General features: G+C 41.3%; 1 protein-coding gene across 2 annotated transcripts in view; it reads left to right on the top strand.

The window, feature by feature from the left end:
* The first annotated feature begins 1,355 nt into the window (after positions 1-1,355).
* Positions 1,356-17,764, top strand: part of LOC133399167 (monoacylglycerol lipase ABHD2) — a 25,262-nt gene continuing 8,853 nt past the window's right edge. Inside the window, exons 1-10 of one of the 2 annotated variants that reach the window (XM_061670455.1) lie at positions 1,356-1,511; positions 2,453-2,535; positions 3,141-3,356; positions 5,146-5,321; positions 8,077-8,211; positions 8,320-8,503; positions 9,114-9,206; positions 11,430-11,531; positions 17,445-17,514; positions 17,597-17,681. In XM_061670455.1, coding sequence (XP_061526439.1) covers positions 3,148-3,356; positions 5,146-5,321; positions 8,077-8,211; positions 8,320-8,503; positions 9,114-9,206; positions 11,430-11,531; positions 17,445-17,514; positions 17,597-17,681 — 1,054 coding nt within the window. In that variant the 5' untranslated portion in view covers positions 1,356-1,511; positions 2,453-2,535; positions 3,141-3,147. Of the gene's footprint in view, positions 1,512-2,452; positions 2,536-3,140; positions 3,357-5,145; positions 5,322-8,043; positions 8,212-8,319; positions 8,504-9,113; positions 9,207-11,429; positions 11,532-17,444; positions 17,515-17,596; positions 17,682-17,764 lie in introns of both variants that reach the window. The other variant, XM_061670454.1, reaches the window with a different exon arrangement.

Below are 17,764 nucleotides of genomic sequence, written 5' to 3'. Positions count from 1 at the left end.
CTTATAGAATTTTTGATATCACTGATGTCATTACGAAAAATGTTTTTAAACAGACAACACTAATGGGAATTTCTTGTTGTCTTGTTTATTATTGACTTATTTCTTAATTTGGTCGGTCACTTAACAATTCAGGAGCAAGCTAAAATAGCATCTTACTTTCTTTTTCTTAATCTCTGATATCTTATGTTTTACTTTCATGTTCCCATGTACAGACCCCAATTCCAGTGAAGTTGGAACGTTGTGTAAAATATAAATTTTAAAAAATTACCGTGATTTGCAAATCCTTTTCAACCTTTATTCAATTGAATACACTTCAAAGACAAGATATTTCATGTTCAAACTGATAAAAGGTTTTTGCAAATATTCTCTGAATTATAATTTGATGCCTGCAACACATTCCCCCCCCAAAAAAACGATGGGATGGGCAGCAAAAGATAGGGAAAGCTGAGGACTGCTCAGCGAACACCTGTTTGGAAGCTTTATTGGAAACAGGTGAGTGTCACGATTGGGTATAAAAGGAGCATCCCCAAAAGGCTCAGTTTTTCACAGGCAAGGATAGGGTGAGGTTCACCACTTTGTGAACAACTGTGTGAGCAAATTATCCAACACTTTAAGAACAACAATTCACAACGTAAAATTTCAAGGAATTTCAGGATTTCATCACCTACGGTCCATAATATCATCAAAAGAATCTGGAGAAATCTCTGCACGAAATTGGCAAGGCCGAAAACCAGCATTTGAATGACTGGGACCTTTGATCCCTCAGGTGGCAGGCACTGCATTAAAAAACAGCATCACTTTGTAAAGGATATTGCCACATAGGCTCAGGAACACTTCAGAAAACGTTTTAGACAATGTCCCAACTTCATTGAAATTGGGGTTTGTAATAATGAAGTAACATTTATTTTAATAAATTAGTAGTACAACTATAAATTAGTTTTCGCCCACTCTGTAGATAAGACAGCATATGCAGTTGTTGTGACAACTGCAAAAGGCAACAAAAAAAAATTAATGGCTTTAAAATATTATTGTTTATACTGGAAATGTACTTGTAATGTAGGTAAGTAACAAGTGAATATTTGGGTAATCATTATCATAATAGTAATATATAAATATACCGACTGGTTAGAGCGTCTGCCTTACATTTCTGAGGACCGGGGATGAGAAATGTAAGTAGGTTTGAATAACACTGGAATAAAGGAAAAAGTGCTTCTCCTGAATGAGTGCTCTGTACGAGGTTCAAGACGCCACGGGATGAGGCGGTGCTTCGTGACGTCACTGCATGTCAACCAATGGCATCTCCCGTATGCAAATAGCAGAATCTTCTCGGAAGTGGAGTCGCGCTGTCAGTGTGCGTGGTGGCTTCAGTTCAGTTCGGTACTTGGTGGGTATTGCGTGCTCTCCACAGCAGACAGATATGACGAAGCCAACAAACAAATGAACTCTCACGGGTATAAATAAGGTTTCGAAGTCTGGAGGCAGTGAGCGGAAGATTCTTTCCCTTGGCTGTGGTAAGCAACGCTATGCTAAAAACTGCGACTAGTTTGTCTGGTCCTCCTTGCTCTACGGAGACAGTACGAGCCCCAGCAAGCCGAGGCTAACGTTAAACGGGACTAGCCTTGATTCAGTAAAATTCAATTGGACTTAGTCTGCCACCGTAAAACTAACTCGATCATCGTGGCCCAAACCTTAGAAGAAGAAAAAAATACTTTATTTAAAAAAAAAAAAAAAAAACGGTTGCTCCTCATTTTCTAGCTCAGTACGGCTAGCGAAATGAAAATGGTGGATTGTTGATGTTGTACGGACGTCCATCAGGACAAACGTATCACATTGATTTTGTTTTAGAAATGTTTTCGCTTTTTCCATCTCTATCGCATGGAATTAATGTCGGTAGTGTAAAGCAGATTGTGTGTTCTTCCGGCGGTGAGCACCTCTTCCAGCAAGGAGTCGTGACAAAGAACGTTAGCAGATGGAGGCAACATCAGCTGCCAAACCAGAATGTCGTCCCAAAACACATTCATCGTCTTGTGGCAATTAATTTTGTCGACACCGCCGTCATTCCCCGCTTTCCGTGTTCCGATGTTAGCATGCGGAAATTGGACGAGCTTGGGTAGGGATGATTCGTGCGCAGCAGCTGGAAAACACCTGTGTGGCTTTCGTAATTTTGAAGTGTTTACGAGTCATAATTTGTTACTGATGTCACCTCAAGTTAAAAAAATGTAGGTATTGATCACTTCATTACTAATACTAACCATAATTTCGTCTATTGAGCTCTGACATTCAGACGTAACCAAGTGATTATCTATCTACTGATTCAAATGGCTGTTCGAACAGTATACATCTGTTGCACATCTAATATATGATAAACTCTTTCTAAGCATTTTAAAAAATGTATTTATTTATTATTTATTTAATTAATTAATTAAATGTGTCTCGTAACTGTGCTCTTTAGGTCTGACCACAGCGCTGTGACTTCACCCATCACATTTTCCCAGTTTGGGAAACAGTTGTTTATTCCAGCCACCGCAAAAACAAGTAAGTAGATATAATAGTAGTATAATAAATGCATAAAAGGCAGATGAATTCTCAAGTGTATTTAGTGACTTTACATTGCACAACACTTTTTATTGCAGTGAAACGTACCTCAGAACCATTCCTAACAATGTACATGACAACTATTGTATACAAAATAATCCACTCATTAAGACAAAAGAGGTGAGGCAACAAACAATTTGGTAAAACAATTTGTACAAAAATATTAATTCTCCAAAACGCAGACCTAAATAGAATGGTTCTGTAGTTAATGTTTGCCAAAGCCTTTATTTTTCCTCCCATTACTGTTAATGGTGTAAAAAGGGTCATACAAACAAGTGTTGGCATAAGGCTTTTGCGCAATGCTGTGTGTGCTCATGTACTCTACTTCCCGTTGATTATGATAATGACAGATAGTGTGGCTGTTCTGTGCAGTTCCTGTTTTTGCAGTAATGTCACAGTCTAAGTGACAATTGATCATGACCTTCTATAATTTCCTAATCGTTACTATCTCAGAAATTTCCCCTTATGTACCAAATTGCTTAGCTTGATGTTTGAGTATGTCTTTAATATTGTTGTTTAACTGAAAACATTTTTATAAATTCTAGAGCAATCATGAGCACGCATGATTCAGATGTGCACACCATCTCTCCGGAGCTGCCAGCGATGTTCGATGGTATGAAGTTGGCGGCAGTGGCGACGGTCCTCTACGTCGTAGTGCGCTGCCTAAACCTCAAGAGCCCCACTGCACCCCCAGACCTCACCTATCAAGATACACCCCTCAACCACTTCCTGCTCAAGTCCTGTTCTCAGCTGACCAAAGAGTGAGTTTTCTATTGTTTATGGCATTGTTGTGGAATTGTTGATGTTGTCCTGGCATTTGATACTGTAGCGAATGTAGCAGTTTGTATGGTGATGATCCCATATGTCGTTAGTGGTCCTTTGTGTACCACACATCTCTACTGGAGAGGTGGCTTTGTGGTGGAACATGATTTAAATCAGGTTATAAAATAGAATTCATTTCACATGCGTGACAAATACAGAGAAAAGGCAAATAACATTGAAATATGTTGCATTTAGTTGCGTACTCTTCGGCTCTTGTTGATTCATGGCAACTTTTGTTGGCTTCACAGGCTGTGTTTGTGGAAAAAACAAAAACAAAAAACCCTTAACTTTTGAGTACCGACATCCTCCACTATTGTTCCAGAGAAAACCTTACATCTTCAGCGGGACTCTTGAAGATTTAATCACAAGGGTCTGTTTATGTAACCAGTTCATATGGAGGCCTTTGCCTTTCACCCTGCTGAATGTTCATCAGTTAATTTAATGTGTGAGTAAATAGTGAACCTATGTTGCTATTGTTCAACTTAACCTAATCCATTGTATGATTGTATTTTTTAAGAAGTCAACATTGTGACCCACAATGCCATTGTGTGAGAGATCAATTACACGGCTGGCAGTACCCACTGAAGGGCTGGGACTCTGGGAGGTTATCAGGGTCAACAACACCATGGTTGTTTGACTGTATGTGGGAACGTGCACAGAATTTTGACTCTTGAAGGAGAAGGATCACCTTTTATTGTCACGAACATGCATGCATGCACATGAAATTTGTTCTCTGCATTTAACCCATCACAGTGAACACATACACATGTTAGTGGAACACACTGGAGCAGGGGGCAGCTGAAGCGCCCGGGGAAGAAATAATTTCAAGTGCACCTTGATGCTATGTTTGCGTTTAGATGTTTGTGATATGAACCTCTTGTTATTGGAGTCACAAGGTCACTATTAACTAGTGTCGATCTACCTATTCACATTACAACAATGAAATGATCCTCCTCATCTATTGGATTTAAGCTGCTGCGCACCTTCCAGAAACGTGTGGTTAAGCTCCACTTATGCTTACAACAAACGATTGAGGTGATCACATTACCAAATTGAATTCGTCGCCTGCGCTCTTATGTAACAGTGTATTTTCAAGGTGCAGTAAATGTTGAAGTCAGAAATGAGAAAGCACAGAGACAAGGTTAAAGGGCTTGTGTAACATGTGACGTCACTACCTGTATACACAGAAATGTGTCCACTTCAAGCTATGTAGAACTTGTAATCACTGTCATAATTTCTCTGGCCTTCATTTTAATGTAAGAAAACATAGCTAAGCAGTTTAACCAGTTGCATTTTTTTGTGATGCCGAACCAGCCCGCAAGGTTTATGTAAACTAGTGTGGTAATTTGATGGTAAGCTCTCCTTTTTTCCTTTTAATATTATCTGAGTGTTAAGCAGCAGTTTTAGAAGCACATTACAGTACAAGTACAGACTTGATTCCAACAAAGGTGTCAGTGTATTGCAAGAACGCCCGATGAGTAACTTGGGACACCTCTGTTATACAGTCATGTCAGTTCAGTGGCACATTGTGTAATCTTTCCAGGGATGCACCAAAAAGGCTGTCCTTGTATGCAAACAATGAACCCAAATGTTTGTCATAAATCACCAATGCAAATCAGCATCCTTTACATACTGTTACTTTTATCCTAACTCAGCTTTATACTCTTATCTAGAACTGTAAAAATACTATTTCAAAAGGAAGTTGTTGACAAAGTGTGTGCTACACAGGTACATTCCCCCATTGCTGTGGGGCAAGAGTGGTCACCTCCAGACGGCCTTATATGGGAAACTTGGTCGGGTGAGCGCACCCCATCCCAGTGGGATCAGGAAGTATTTACCCATGCAGGACGGGGCCACTGCAACTTTTGACCTCTTTGAACCAGTGGGGGACCATCGAACAGGAGGTGATGCAACTTTAGATATAGAAAGGGAACACACATTTTTCCCCCCCTTCTATAAAATTTGAGGCCATACTTTTGTTGGCCATACCGTTGTTTTTTTGCAGTGTTTTTGTCAAAATATAATTTTGGAATGTTGCCCAAAAGTTAAACATTGGTTTCATCAGACCACAGCACGTATTCTCATAGGCCCACTCAGTTATTAATCCAGAGGGAAATTCCATCTCAATAAATAAATCCGTCAAACATTTATTTGTAGACCACTTTTCATACATACAATGCAACCCCCCACCACTTGTCCACAAAGACACGGACACGCACGCACATAAAGGTAAAAAAAGAACTCTTAATGACCAAAGACATACACACTCACACATACTAGTGAGATTAGTGATGAAAGCATGCGTTAGCAACTCCATGTTGGCCCGAAAGAGAACGGGGCTGATTTCTTAAAGTAATAAAAAAAACTATTTTTGTCAGATTTTCAGCGTGCGGGATAAAAGTTCAGACTGTAAAATGCAAACAGTTTTTTTACTTGGGGTGAGGGATTTAAAGATAATGTTCGTACTTTAGTTACTAAGTACATCTGTCTGGGCCTCAGGACCAGCATTTGATGTCTAAAATATAGTTAAAAAGAGCATCCATTGGTCTGGTCCCATCAGGAGACAGAGATGTGCAGCTGTATATCATAAGCACAGCTGTGGAAATTCACTGCGTGCCTCACCGTGACAGTGCCAAGAGGGGGCATATTCAGTATTAGTGGAACGATAAATGCCCTAAAATTGAACCCTGAGGCACACCACGTTACTTCATAGCCTTTCGAGGAGCTTGTATCTAAATTTACCATAAAACCTCTCTCAGTGAGGTAGGACAAAAAACATTTGTGTACAGCACCAGAGAAGCCAACCAGATATTTTAGTCAATTTTAAAGAACGGTTTGGTCTACCATATCAAAAGCGGCACTTAGACCCAACTGTTAATTTATGGCAATCAAGATTACTTCTAACATCGTGACAAGGGCAGTCAAGGTGCTGTGGTTTACCCTGAAACCAAACTGATACTTTTCAGAAATGTTAGAAATATAGAAATCTATAGCTCTCAGAGAGCAAGAAAGACAAGTGAAGCTAGGGAAGCGTGGTTCACAGATTTTCTGTATGTTTTTTTTTCTTCGAATGTTGACCTGCCTTCCAGTATTTTTTTCGGGAAATCCCTAATAATATAGAATGTAGTGTGCTTTAGAATTATCTGAGTGGAAAAAGTGGGTCAGTGCACTGGTCTGTTTTGAAGTTGGCAGCCTAATTGTGAGTGAGCATAATACTAAGCAATGATCAAGGGAAATTTTATAAACCTATTTAAATAACTTGTTTTGTATGTAATGTCTGTTGGTTGCGTAACATCTCGCTACTGTGTAAACCTGTGCAACTAGTTTACTAATGTCCTATTATTCAACAGCAAATTAAAAAATGCATAGTTAAGATTCAAAAATGTAAAAGAAAAAAATATTAACATTTGCTAAAAAGTTGAGTGTTGGGAGGTGTTTCTAAAATTTTGCTTAAAAAAAATGGTAAGTTTGATACCAAATCGGTAATTGTTGAGATTGCTAAAATCTAAATTGCTCTTCTTCAGAAGAGGCCTGACCACTGCTGCTTTGAAAGCCGCAGGGGAGGTGCCCATCTGAAGAGAGCAATTCATAATGGTTAAAAGGTCTTTGCAAAACTGTCCATAAAATGTTTTCAAAAGTCACATTGGGATAGGCTCCAGAAGACGTGGTAGGCTTCACTGTGGAGAGAACTTTGTCAAGCATTTCAGCATTTACCAGGCCAAAACCTTCCAGCGTTTAAGATGAAGTTAAAACCATGTCACAGATGCACTGATAAAATATTGCATTTGAAAGTGTCAATCTTTCCTCTGAAGCGGGCTGCAAAATCCTCACAAAAAGCGTTTGTAGGAGTTGAAGGGAAACCATGAGACATGAATATGAAATGTTTTTTTTTTTTTCCCCTAATATGAAACAACAGGGTGGGTTTTTTTTCGATGCCCTATTTAGACAGTCCTGAAGGTTTTTCTTTTAAAGTAAGGCTGGTGGTGGAAGCATCATGCTTTGGGGTTACATTTCTCCAGCTGGAACTGTTGCTTTATTCAAATCAATGATCGCAATTCCAAATACAGTGCCAATTTGGTTCCAAAACTAAACTACTATCTGCTAGAAATCTAACATTGATGAAGTTTTGCACCTTTCACCTTGACAATGTCACGAGCACACATAATCAAAAATAATAGCTTTCACCAGGAGAAAATTGAAGTTGTGTAGTTGCCCGGACATAGCCCAGACCTAAACTCAACTGGAAATCTGTAGAGTGACCTGAAGAGAGCTGTGCACAAGATGTGCCCTCACAGTTGTACAGCTTTTAGCAAGGGAGGGAGGGAAGAAATTTCCTTTTCAAAATTTCCAATGCTGTAACTGAAAGCAACAGGTGTTGCATCAACAAACAAGAGTTTTGCATTTTGAAATTATTGTAGTTTATTTAAATATTTTTGCTCATAATAAAAACATGGTATTTTTTACAAAAGTGGGTTCACTTTCTATATCCACTGGAAATGTTTGACTTAAGTTTGAGACAAACAGTGACATCATTTGGGGCTGCCCTTTAGTTGGTTTGATCTGGTATAAAACAGTAACGTAATCCATAATCTCCTAATTGTCAAATATATGTACCTGTTTCACCAGATGACATCACCATGGTGATATGCCCTGGTATAGGTAACCACAGTGAGAAGCATTATATCCGAACCTTTGTGGATTACGCCCAGAAGGACGGCTACCGCTGTGCTGTGCTGAACCACCTCGGAGCTCTACCCAACATCGAACTCACTTCGCCACGCATGTTTACCTATGGTAAGTGGGGGAAAAAAAGTTTACGTTGAACCCCTGAGCAGACAAATGCATTTTGTCCTCATGAGAAATCTTGTATTGATCTGTAATTCAGTACATTTGTCGTCACAGGGTGCACATGGGAGTTTGGCGCCATGGTTGGGTACATTAAGCGGGCGTATCCTGAAACCCAGTTAATAGTGGTTGGCTTCAGTCTAGGTGGAAACATTGTCTGCAAGTTCCTGGGTGAGAACATGTCCAACCAAGAGCGAGTGCTATGCTGTGTCAGCGTCTGCCAAGGTTACAGTGCTCTCAGGTGGGTTGATGTCTCATTGCATAATCAGAATAATTCTATGATAACAGATTTATTTAATTTGTTTATTATATGTAATCGCGTTCTCGCAACCTGCTGTACTTAGCTCTTTTCTTTTTTCTTTTTTTCTTCTGACTCATATCACATACTGCAACTATTACATAGATGTAAAGCAGAAACATTGAAAATAAATTGGCAATATGATATAAACAGTTTCTATAGTAGCACACTGGTGGGATACTACAGAGGACATATAATGTTAAACCTTGAGTGTGAGTACATGCATGTGCTTCAACTGCTGCGAACAGCTCCTAGGAAACAAGACAAGACTGCAAGTTTGGATATAGGCAGCAGAACCTCTTGCATGTGTAAACCTACATTCACCACTCTCAATTTTTCAGAAAGCTGAGGTTATTTTCTTTTAATTTGCATTTCATATTTAGTTTTGGGTGTCAACATCTCAGCCAGTGAGTCGTTTGCCTGACACAGTCCCTCCTCTTCATTGGCATGAATCTGACTCTCCATCCAATGGATTACATATGACATTCCGATGTTAGGAATGCTGAGTGGCACTATGAGCACTAAGCTGACTTCTTGTCTCTTTGTCTCTCAGGGCCCAGGAAACATTCCTACAGTGGGATCAGTTCAGGCGTTTCTATAATTTTCTTATGGCTGACAACATGAAGAAAATAATCCTCTCACACAGGTAACACTTGTGAACCAGAACTTAGTGACTTTTTAAATCGTTCCTCAATAATGATTTTATTTGGCTAAGAAATTAACTTAATAGCAATCCATCAGGCATTTACACTCCCCTCCAGAAGCATTGGAACGGCAAGGTAAATTTCTTTGTTTTTGTTGTATAGTGAAGACATTTGGGTTTCAGAGCTAAAGATGAACATGAGACAAAAGTTCAGAATTCCAGCTTTTATTTCATGATATTTACATATTTGTGTTAAACAACTCGGGACAGAGCACCTTTTGTTTGAATCCACCCACTTTCCAAGTGAACAAAATTATTGGAACATGTGACTGATGGGTGTTTCTAGTTCCTCAGGTGTTGCCTGTTAGATTGATTGCTTAAACATTAGATAGTCTTTGTTTTTGGCTTTGAGTTTCACCTGTGAAAACTGCATTTGCTGCAAAGAAAACATGAAGTCCAGAGCGCTGTCTATGGGAAAAAAACCAAACCATTTTGAAGCTAAGAGAAGAGGAAAAATCGATCAGAGCCATTGCACAAACATTGGGCATAGCCAATACAACAATTTGGAATGCCCTGAAAAAGAAACTACTGGTGTACTGAGCAACAGCCATTGAACATGTCTGCTAAGGGTATCAAGAGCAGTTGATGACAGAAACATTGTAAGAGCTGTGAAGAAACACCCAAAGACGACCCAGTCAGCGACATCACTGCCAACCTCCACAGGGCAGGGGTCAAGGTGTCACAATCCACTGTTCGAAGAAGACTTTGAGAGAAGAAATATACAGGCCATACCACGAGATGCAAACCACTCATCTACAAAAAGAATCGGAAGGCCAGAATGGATTTTGCAAAGAAGTACAGAGATGAGCCACAAAAGTTTTGGAACTGATGAGACCAAAATGAACTTCCACCAAAGTGATGGAAAGGCCAAAGTATGGAGAAAGAAAGGATCTGCTTATGATCCAAAACACACAAGCTCATCTGTGAAGCATGGTGGAGGTAATGTCATGGCTTGGGCTTGCATGGCTGCTTCTGGAACTAGTCTTTATTGATGATGTAACTCATGATGGTCGCAGCAGAATGAATTCTGAAGTCTGCAAAACCATTTTGTCTGGCAATTCACAGAAAAATGCATCCAAACTAATTAGGGGAACTTCTTCATGCAACAAGACAATGACCCAAAACACACTGCCAACACAGCAAAGGACTTCACCACGGTGAAAGCGTGGAAGCTCTAAGACTGGTCAAGTCAATCACCGGACGTTTACCCAATAGAGCATGCACTTTACCTCCTGAAGAGGAGCATGAAGGGAGAGACGAAACAAACAAGAACTGAGGCCTGGAAAAGCATTTCAAATGAAGAATTTTAACAGTCTGGTGACGTCAATGGGTCGCAGGCTTGATGTAGTTATTGCAAGTAAGGGTTATGCCACCAAATATTAAATGTTATTCATCCATCCATCCATTTTCTGAGCCGCTTTTCCTCACTAGGTTCGCGGGCGTGCTGGAGCCTATCCCAGCTGTCATCGGGCAGGAGGCGGGGTACACCCTGGACTGGTTGCCAGCCAATCGCAGGGCACATACAAACAAACAACCATTTGCACTCACATGCACACCTACGGGCAATTTAGAGTCTCCAATTAATGCATGTTTTTGGGATGTGGGAGGAAACCGGAGTGCCTGGAGAAAACCCACGGAGGCACGGGGAGAACATGCAAACTCCACACAGGCGGGGCCGGGGATTGAACCCGGGTCCTCAGAACTGTGAGGCTGACGCTCTAACCAGTTGGGCACCGTGCCGCCTAAATGTTATTCACTTTGAGTTAATTAAATATCTGTTGCAATACGTTTGCTCACTTGAAAAGTGGGTGGCCTCAAACAAAAGGTGTTCTGTCCTGAGTTGTTCAACACATCCTAGATGTAAATACCATGAAATAAAAGCTGGATTTCTAAACTTTTGTCTCATATTTATCTTTTGCTCTGGAACCCAAATGTCTTCAGTGTACAACAAAAACAAAGGAATTGACCTTGCTGTTCCAATACCTTTGGTGGGGACTGTATATTATGTTTTGCTTTTGTTTGTTATTCCTTATGTCCTTTTTAGTTTCATAGGAGTTCAAAGCTTAAATGTTTTATGGCATTGCTTATAGAGATTTTCTATAGTTCAAAAAGTTATAAAAAGAAAAGTGTTTTTTATTCATGTGTTCCCCTTTTTGCATGCTCCAGGCACAGTCTATTTGGGGGAAACTCTGTAAAAATGATAGCTGGAGATCTTGGTCGGCTATACACGGCAACTTCCCTCATGCAGATCGACGACAACATAATGAGGTACATTAAGGTTGCTGGTTCTGATGTTCACAAATGATGACACATTTTGGAAAGTAACATGGTATTTTAAGTCTTGGAAAATGAATGTGTGTGTCTCCAGTAGGGTTGGCAATTTATGAAAATATAGCGATTCCGGTTTTCTTATCGATAGTGCATATCCATTCTCATTGCGAGAGGGAATGAAATAATGCAAATTATATATGATACCATTGACATCATTATCGTTACACACATCATTAAACAAAATATGTTCCTGTGCAGTGTTGCGCGATATGGAAATTATTTTTATTTACCTATATACAGTAGGTAATTTTGTATCCCTACAATGAAATTTAAGGCAATTTTCTGTTCTTTTCTCCATTTATTTGTAAAAGACATTTTATATAAAAGAACAATGAAATGGATAAAAGATGAATAAATATAAAACATATCCTAGTGGAAAAATACCATTCAAAATATTTCGGAGTACTCAATTTTGAAGGATGACACACTTGTTGTGTACATTGTAATGTAGTTTAATGTGCAACGATGTTTACATTCATGCTCCTTTAGCATTGCCGTAAAGGAGTATTTAGGAGTATCAGCAAGGTGCACTTAATGGCATAATGGGAGCGTGTGCACATGCAGCGGCTTTTCTTTGTCCCGACCGAACGGTGTTTTTGTGTCTTATGTCTTATATGTTTGGAGTGTTTTAGCCCATCTTTGTAGATCTACATGTCCCAAGGCTCAGATACAGTTGTAGGTTTCTGCTCAACATGGGCAGCACTAGACTTGATGTCTACTCTCACTGAGGTGTTATGGAACTGCAGTCTGCTCTGGGTACCTACAACAACTCCAACCCCCACTCCTGCATTGCGCCCACAGTGGAGGCGCCACAAACGGGGAGGGTGAGAGCAGAAGCGGGGTAAGCGTGGAGGTATCCGACCAAGGCTAGCAGCTAAACCACACAAGTCGGCAATTCCCACAATCGTGTTAGCCAACGTACGCTCTCTGGACAACAAGCTGGATTACATTTGACTACTCCTCTCTACCCGTAAAACTGTGAGAGAGTGCTGTGTTTTTGTGTTTGTGGAAACATGGCTCAACAGCAGCGTTCCAGACAGCGCCATTCAGCTCGACCGGCTAGCATGCTACCGAGTGGACAGAGCTCTCGTCAAGGGAGGTAAGACCCGCGGCAGCTGGCTCTGTGTTTACATCAATGTTGCCTAATGCCGGGACGCTGTCTTGGTCAGTCAACACTGCTCACCACTACTGGAGTTTTGTTCTGAAGTGCCGGCCGTTTTATTTAACGAGGGAATTTACTGCCATACTGCTTTTGGCTTTTTACATCCCTCCCATCTCCAATAACAACAACAGAAGTGAGGCCCTTCCCCTCCCCCACCTCCTTGCCTCAGACCACCTCACTGTTAATGCTAAGGCCTCTTTATACTCCAGTGGTCGTGCGGCCGACAACGCCCGGCCGACAACGCGCGGCCGACAACGCCCGACAAAAATAGTTGCTGCGCGTCAAACATCTCATCTCATCGTGATTGTTTTGTTTTAGTCACATGCTGTGATGACGTACCAGCGGGCCCATTGGTTCTACATATCATCTACGTCGCCGCCTTCTCGATCGATTTTACAGCATAATTAAACGTATCATCTGGTCATCTAGGTCCATTTGTTCTGTTTCGGTCGCCATTGTTGCTTTGTTCCTTGTTACTGAAAGGAAAGTAAAAACGGCTACCAGAAATGGCAAAAAAGAATGCAGTGGAAACTCCACCCTGTGGTGTCCTATCCAATACCAGCCGTAGCGACACCCCTTACTTGGAGGAGAACTGCAGCACACTTTCAAAACAGCGTGTGTGGGTTGCGCTCAAGTATAAAGGCAAACTACGCGTGGGACAGCCGCAGTGACGTCAGCGCGGTCGCCGTCCGCGTGAGTATAAAGAAGCCTTAATCCCAGTTTACAGACCACTGGTTAAAGTCACCCAACCAGTTAGTAAACGGGTACGAATGTGGCCAGAAGGGTCCCTAGAAGCATTTCAGGACTGTTTTGCCACCACAGAGTAGACCATGTTCAAACAGGCTGTCACCTACGATCACTGACCTTCAGGAGTACACAGAGACTGTTACCGCCTACATTAGCAAGTGCATGGATGATGTCACCACCACTAAATCCATCACTGTTTGTGCTAATCAGAAGACATAGGTGATGGCGGAGGTCTATAAACACCTGAGGGTCCGCAATTCTGCTTTTAGATCTGGGGGTGAGGAGGGGCTGAGGACAGATCGGGCCAATCTGTCCCATGGCATCAGGGAGGCCAACAGGGAGTACTCCAGGAGGATCACCCACCGCTTCAGTAACATCAGTGACACCAGGAGTCTGTGGCGAGGTATTCAGAGCTTTACGGACTACAAATCACCACAGACCTGTGACAGCTCCACCTCCCTGCTGAATGAGCTAAACAACGTGTTTGCTCGCTTCGAGGCACCTAACAGCACACCTGCACAGAAGTCTCCACCCCCTCATGGTGACCAGGAGTCCACAGGCAGTACTGGTCGGCAGCAACACATCCAGGACTATCATCCTGAACACGGGGACTCTTCAAGGATATGTGTTGAGCCCCCTCCTCTTCACCCTGCTGACCTATGACTGCACACCGACATACAGCTCCAACTACCTCATCAAGTTTGCAGCGACACAACTGTGGTGGGTCACATCAGCAGCGGGGACGAGACAGACTACAGGTGTGAGATGAGCCGCCTGCCCAGGTGGTGCACGGACAACAATCTCTCCCTGAGAGAGATTGAGAAAACCAAGAAGATTGTTGTGGACTTCAGGAGATAGCACTCCCAGCATGCTCCCCTGAACAGCAACGGTGCTCCAGTGGAGAGGGTGCGCAGCACCAAGTTCCTGGGAGTACACGTCACTGAGGACCTCTCCTGGACCAGCAACATCTCATCACTGATCAAGACAGCTCACCAGCATCTCTCCTTCCTGTGCAAGATGAGAAGAGACAGAGCCCTGACCCCCTCGTTCTACAGAGGGACCATAGCCTTATCTCTGTGTGGTACGGAGCCTGCACCGCATCCTGCCGCAAGACTCTCCATCGCATAGTGAGGGCAGCTGAGAAGATCATCGGAACCTCTCTTCACTCCTTGCAGGATATTTACAGGACCCGCCTCACCCGTAAAGCCCTCCGTATAGCAGGCGATGCCACCCATCCATAATACACCCTCTTCAATCTGCTGCCATCAGGGAGGAGGAGACTGCGGAGTCTGCGGGCCAGGACCAGCCGACTTAAAGACAATTTTATTCATCAGTCTGTCAGGAAGCTGAACTCTCTACCCGCTCTGGCCCCTCTACCTCTCTTGTCCTATGTCCTTATATGGGTTCGCAGTCATTGCGGCCTTCCGAGGGAAGTCATAACTACGATGTGGCCCGTGACAAAAATGAGTTTGACACCCCTGGTATATAGCAGTCTCTTGTAGCACCGTGGGCCTTTGAGTACCATAATTTCAAGCCTCTGTATGTGCTATGCATATTGTAGAATTGATCATAAAAGTACCTTGTATTTGCGGGTGATGTAAACCATTCCTTTTTCATACAAAGTTAGTGCAGCGTCTGAAGTCAACTCTTGTCACAACAAACTCACAGTCTACAAAGTAATACTCTTGGAACGGATGCACAATGAACAGACCAGCACAGCATAACAGTCACCTCTTTGTCACATCATCCTTGCACTCCCTCTCCAGGCATGACCAATCAACCCATGTTGAAAGCAACATTAGTGTAACAGTTGGATTGAGTGTCAGGGAAAGGGAAAGAACACTGCCAACAGTCAAGCTCCATTTTGGAGAATCAATAATGTTGTGGTGCTTCCTTGTTACATCTGGTACTGGAAATCAGGAAATTATCAAGAGATTTTAGAGGGAAATGTCTTACCCAGTGTAAGAAATCTTGGTTTGAGGGGAAGATCATGGGTCCTCCAGCAAGACAAAGACCCAAAGCACACATCTGAAAGCACACAGGAATGGTTGAAAATAAAAAAAATGGACCGTTTTAAAGTGGCCAGTAGTGAGAGAAAATACCACCTGAGTAGTGCAATAAGCTCATAGATGGAGGATACAAGAAACGTTTGGAGGCTGTCAGCGCTGCCATAGGGTGTGCAGCCAAGTATTAAGGAGGGATGCCAATATTGCTGCACATGCTGTTTTCTGTTTTTCATTCATCCATTCATTTTCCGTACCGCTTGGCCTCACAAGGGTCGCGGGAGTGCTGGAGCCTATCCCAATTATCTTCGGGCCAGAAGCGGGGTTCACCCTAAACTGGTCGCCAGCCAATCGCAGGGCACACTGTTTTCAGTTTTTTTTTTTTCATCTTCTCTAAACTGAAAAACACAATTGTCTTTGTTAAATTACTTTACACCTCTCGTTAAGAGATCGTGATGATATAAGTTTGGGTACATTTGCATTTATTTCTGAAGATATTAGACAGGTTATGCAAAAAAATGAAGGGGTGCCGAAAATGGTGAGCAGGACTAGATGAAAAATGCTTGTGGTTTATTTAGCTAAAACGTAAGACCGGTTGTACTATGTATTACTGTATTTGTTCGTATATGAACTGAAAAAAGGAGAGCACTTATTAGCTGGCTTCGCGTTTCGGGCAGAGTACAGGGCAGCCAAATCAAATCTTTCAACCACTGTAGTGCTGGGAGAGCCGGGACCGCACTGATGGCGACACAGCGTACGAGTACTTAAATTCCCAAACCAACATTTTGACCTTTCCTGTTCTGTACGGCCATACTGAAATATCGACATTTAAAATTAACAGATGAAATTAATTTACAGACAAAAACAAAGGAAATTTTTGCTATAATTATAGTTGGTTTTAGTTTTGTAAACATAAAATGTATTTTCACTTATTTTTTTTTTAACGTTATAGTTTTATTTTGTTGACAAAAATATTTTTTTCAATTTTAGTTTATTTCGTTAGTTTTCGTTTATTGTAATAACCTTGGTATTAAAGAGCTAACCCAATACCTCATACATCAATTTCATGACATAAACTGTAGAGCGTTATATCGTACAACAGACCGTTTTATATTGCATTGTCTGTTGTTGTACTAGAGCGGCTCCAACTACCGGAGACAAATTCCTTGTGTGTTTGTGGACATACTTGGCAAATAAAGATGATTCTGATTATATTTCATTACACCGCAAGCTCTATTTCCACATATGGTAAGATATATATATATATATATTATTTTTTTTTCCCTGCCTTGAAGAAATGAAAGCTTTGCAATTGTTGCAAGTAGCCCTGGTATCATCTTTTCATATGAAATACTGTATGACCAAACTTTTGAGAGCTTTTGTCTTGATGCTGTGTTGAAAAAATTGAGAAGCAAAAACACTTCTTGCTTGTGACATCATTACTCATTTGCAGTGTTAGAGGAAAAGATAAGCGGAATTGTCAGATGAGCAAATAATAGATTCCTGGGAATCAAATTATTGGAAAAACAGTTCTCGAAAAGAACCGGTTTTCAATTCACATATGTTGTTGCGGGTACTGAAAACAATTTTCAAAAGTAAAATTTTAGGCCATTAATATTTCTAACTCCCACTTGCACACAGGTAATGGCATACCCAGTGCAAGTTGCAATTTTTGTGTGTTGTTCCTGGGGTTTGTGTTATTAACGTAATATACTGGTGAACCTTTTTCCCCATGAAACAAATTCTTCTGATAATGCATTTTATGTGATAAAATGCACAATAATCTTATTTTACATCCAATTTTGTTGTTTTGTTAATACCATTGTCTCTTTTTTTTGTCTGCGGTGTGATTCTGAACACATGCGAAGCTCTTGTCAATATGATTGCACAGGAACATTCTTCAAATGAATCAAATGTATTATTTGTGTCTTTCAACAGGAAATTCCATGGCCACAGCTCTCTCAAAGAGTATTATGAGAAAGAAAGTTGTGTACATTATATTCACAATGTAAGACAACCACATTTAAATAAGGCAATTTCACATTGTTTCTGTACTGTTCGTCTGATGAACTGTAATTGGTATTTTGAAGGTAAATGTACCACTGCTGCTTGTGAACGCTGCGGATGATCCTCTGGTTCATGACTCTCTGCTCAAAATCCCCCGCACGTTGGCAGGTAAGTAACAATTTGTCGTGACACTGTGCTCATTGGCTGGAGGCAGATGAACGGTAGGGGAGGTTAAATAACGAAATATAAAG

The sequence above is a fragment of the Phycodurus eques genome, chromosome 2 (assembly GCF_024500275.1).
Source record: "Phycodurus eques isolate BA_2022a chromosome 2, UOR_Pequ_1.1, whole genome shotgun sequence".
Classification (NCBI taxonomy): Eukaryota; Metazoa; Chordata; class Actinopteri; order Syngnathiformes; family Syngnathidae; genus Phycodurus; species Phycodurus eques.
This window is presented reverse-complemented; position numbering and strand designations above follow the sequence as displayed.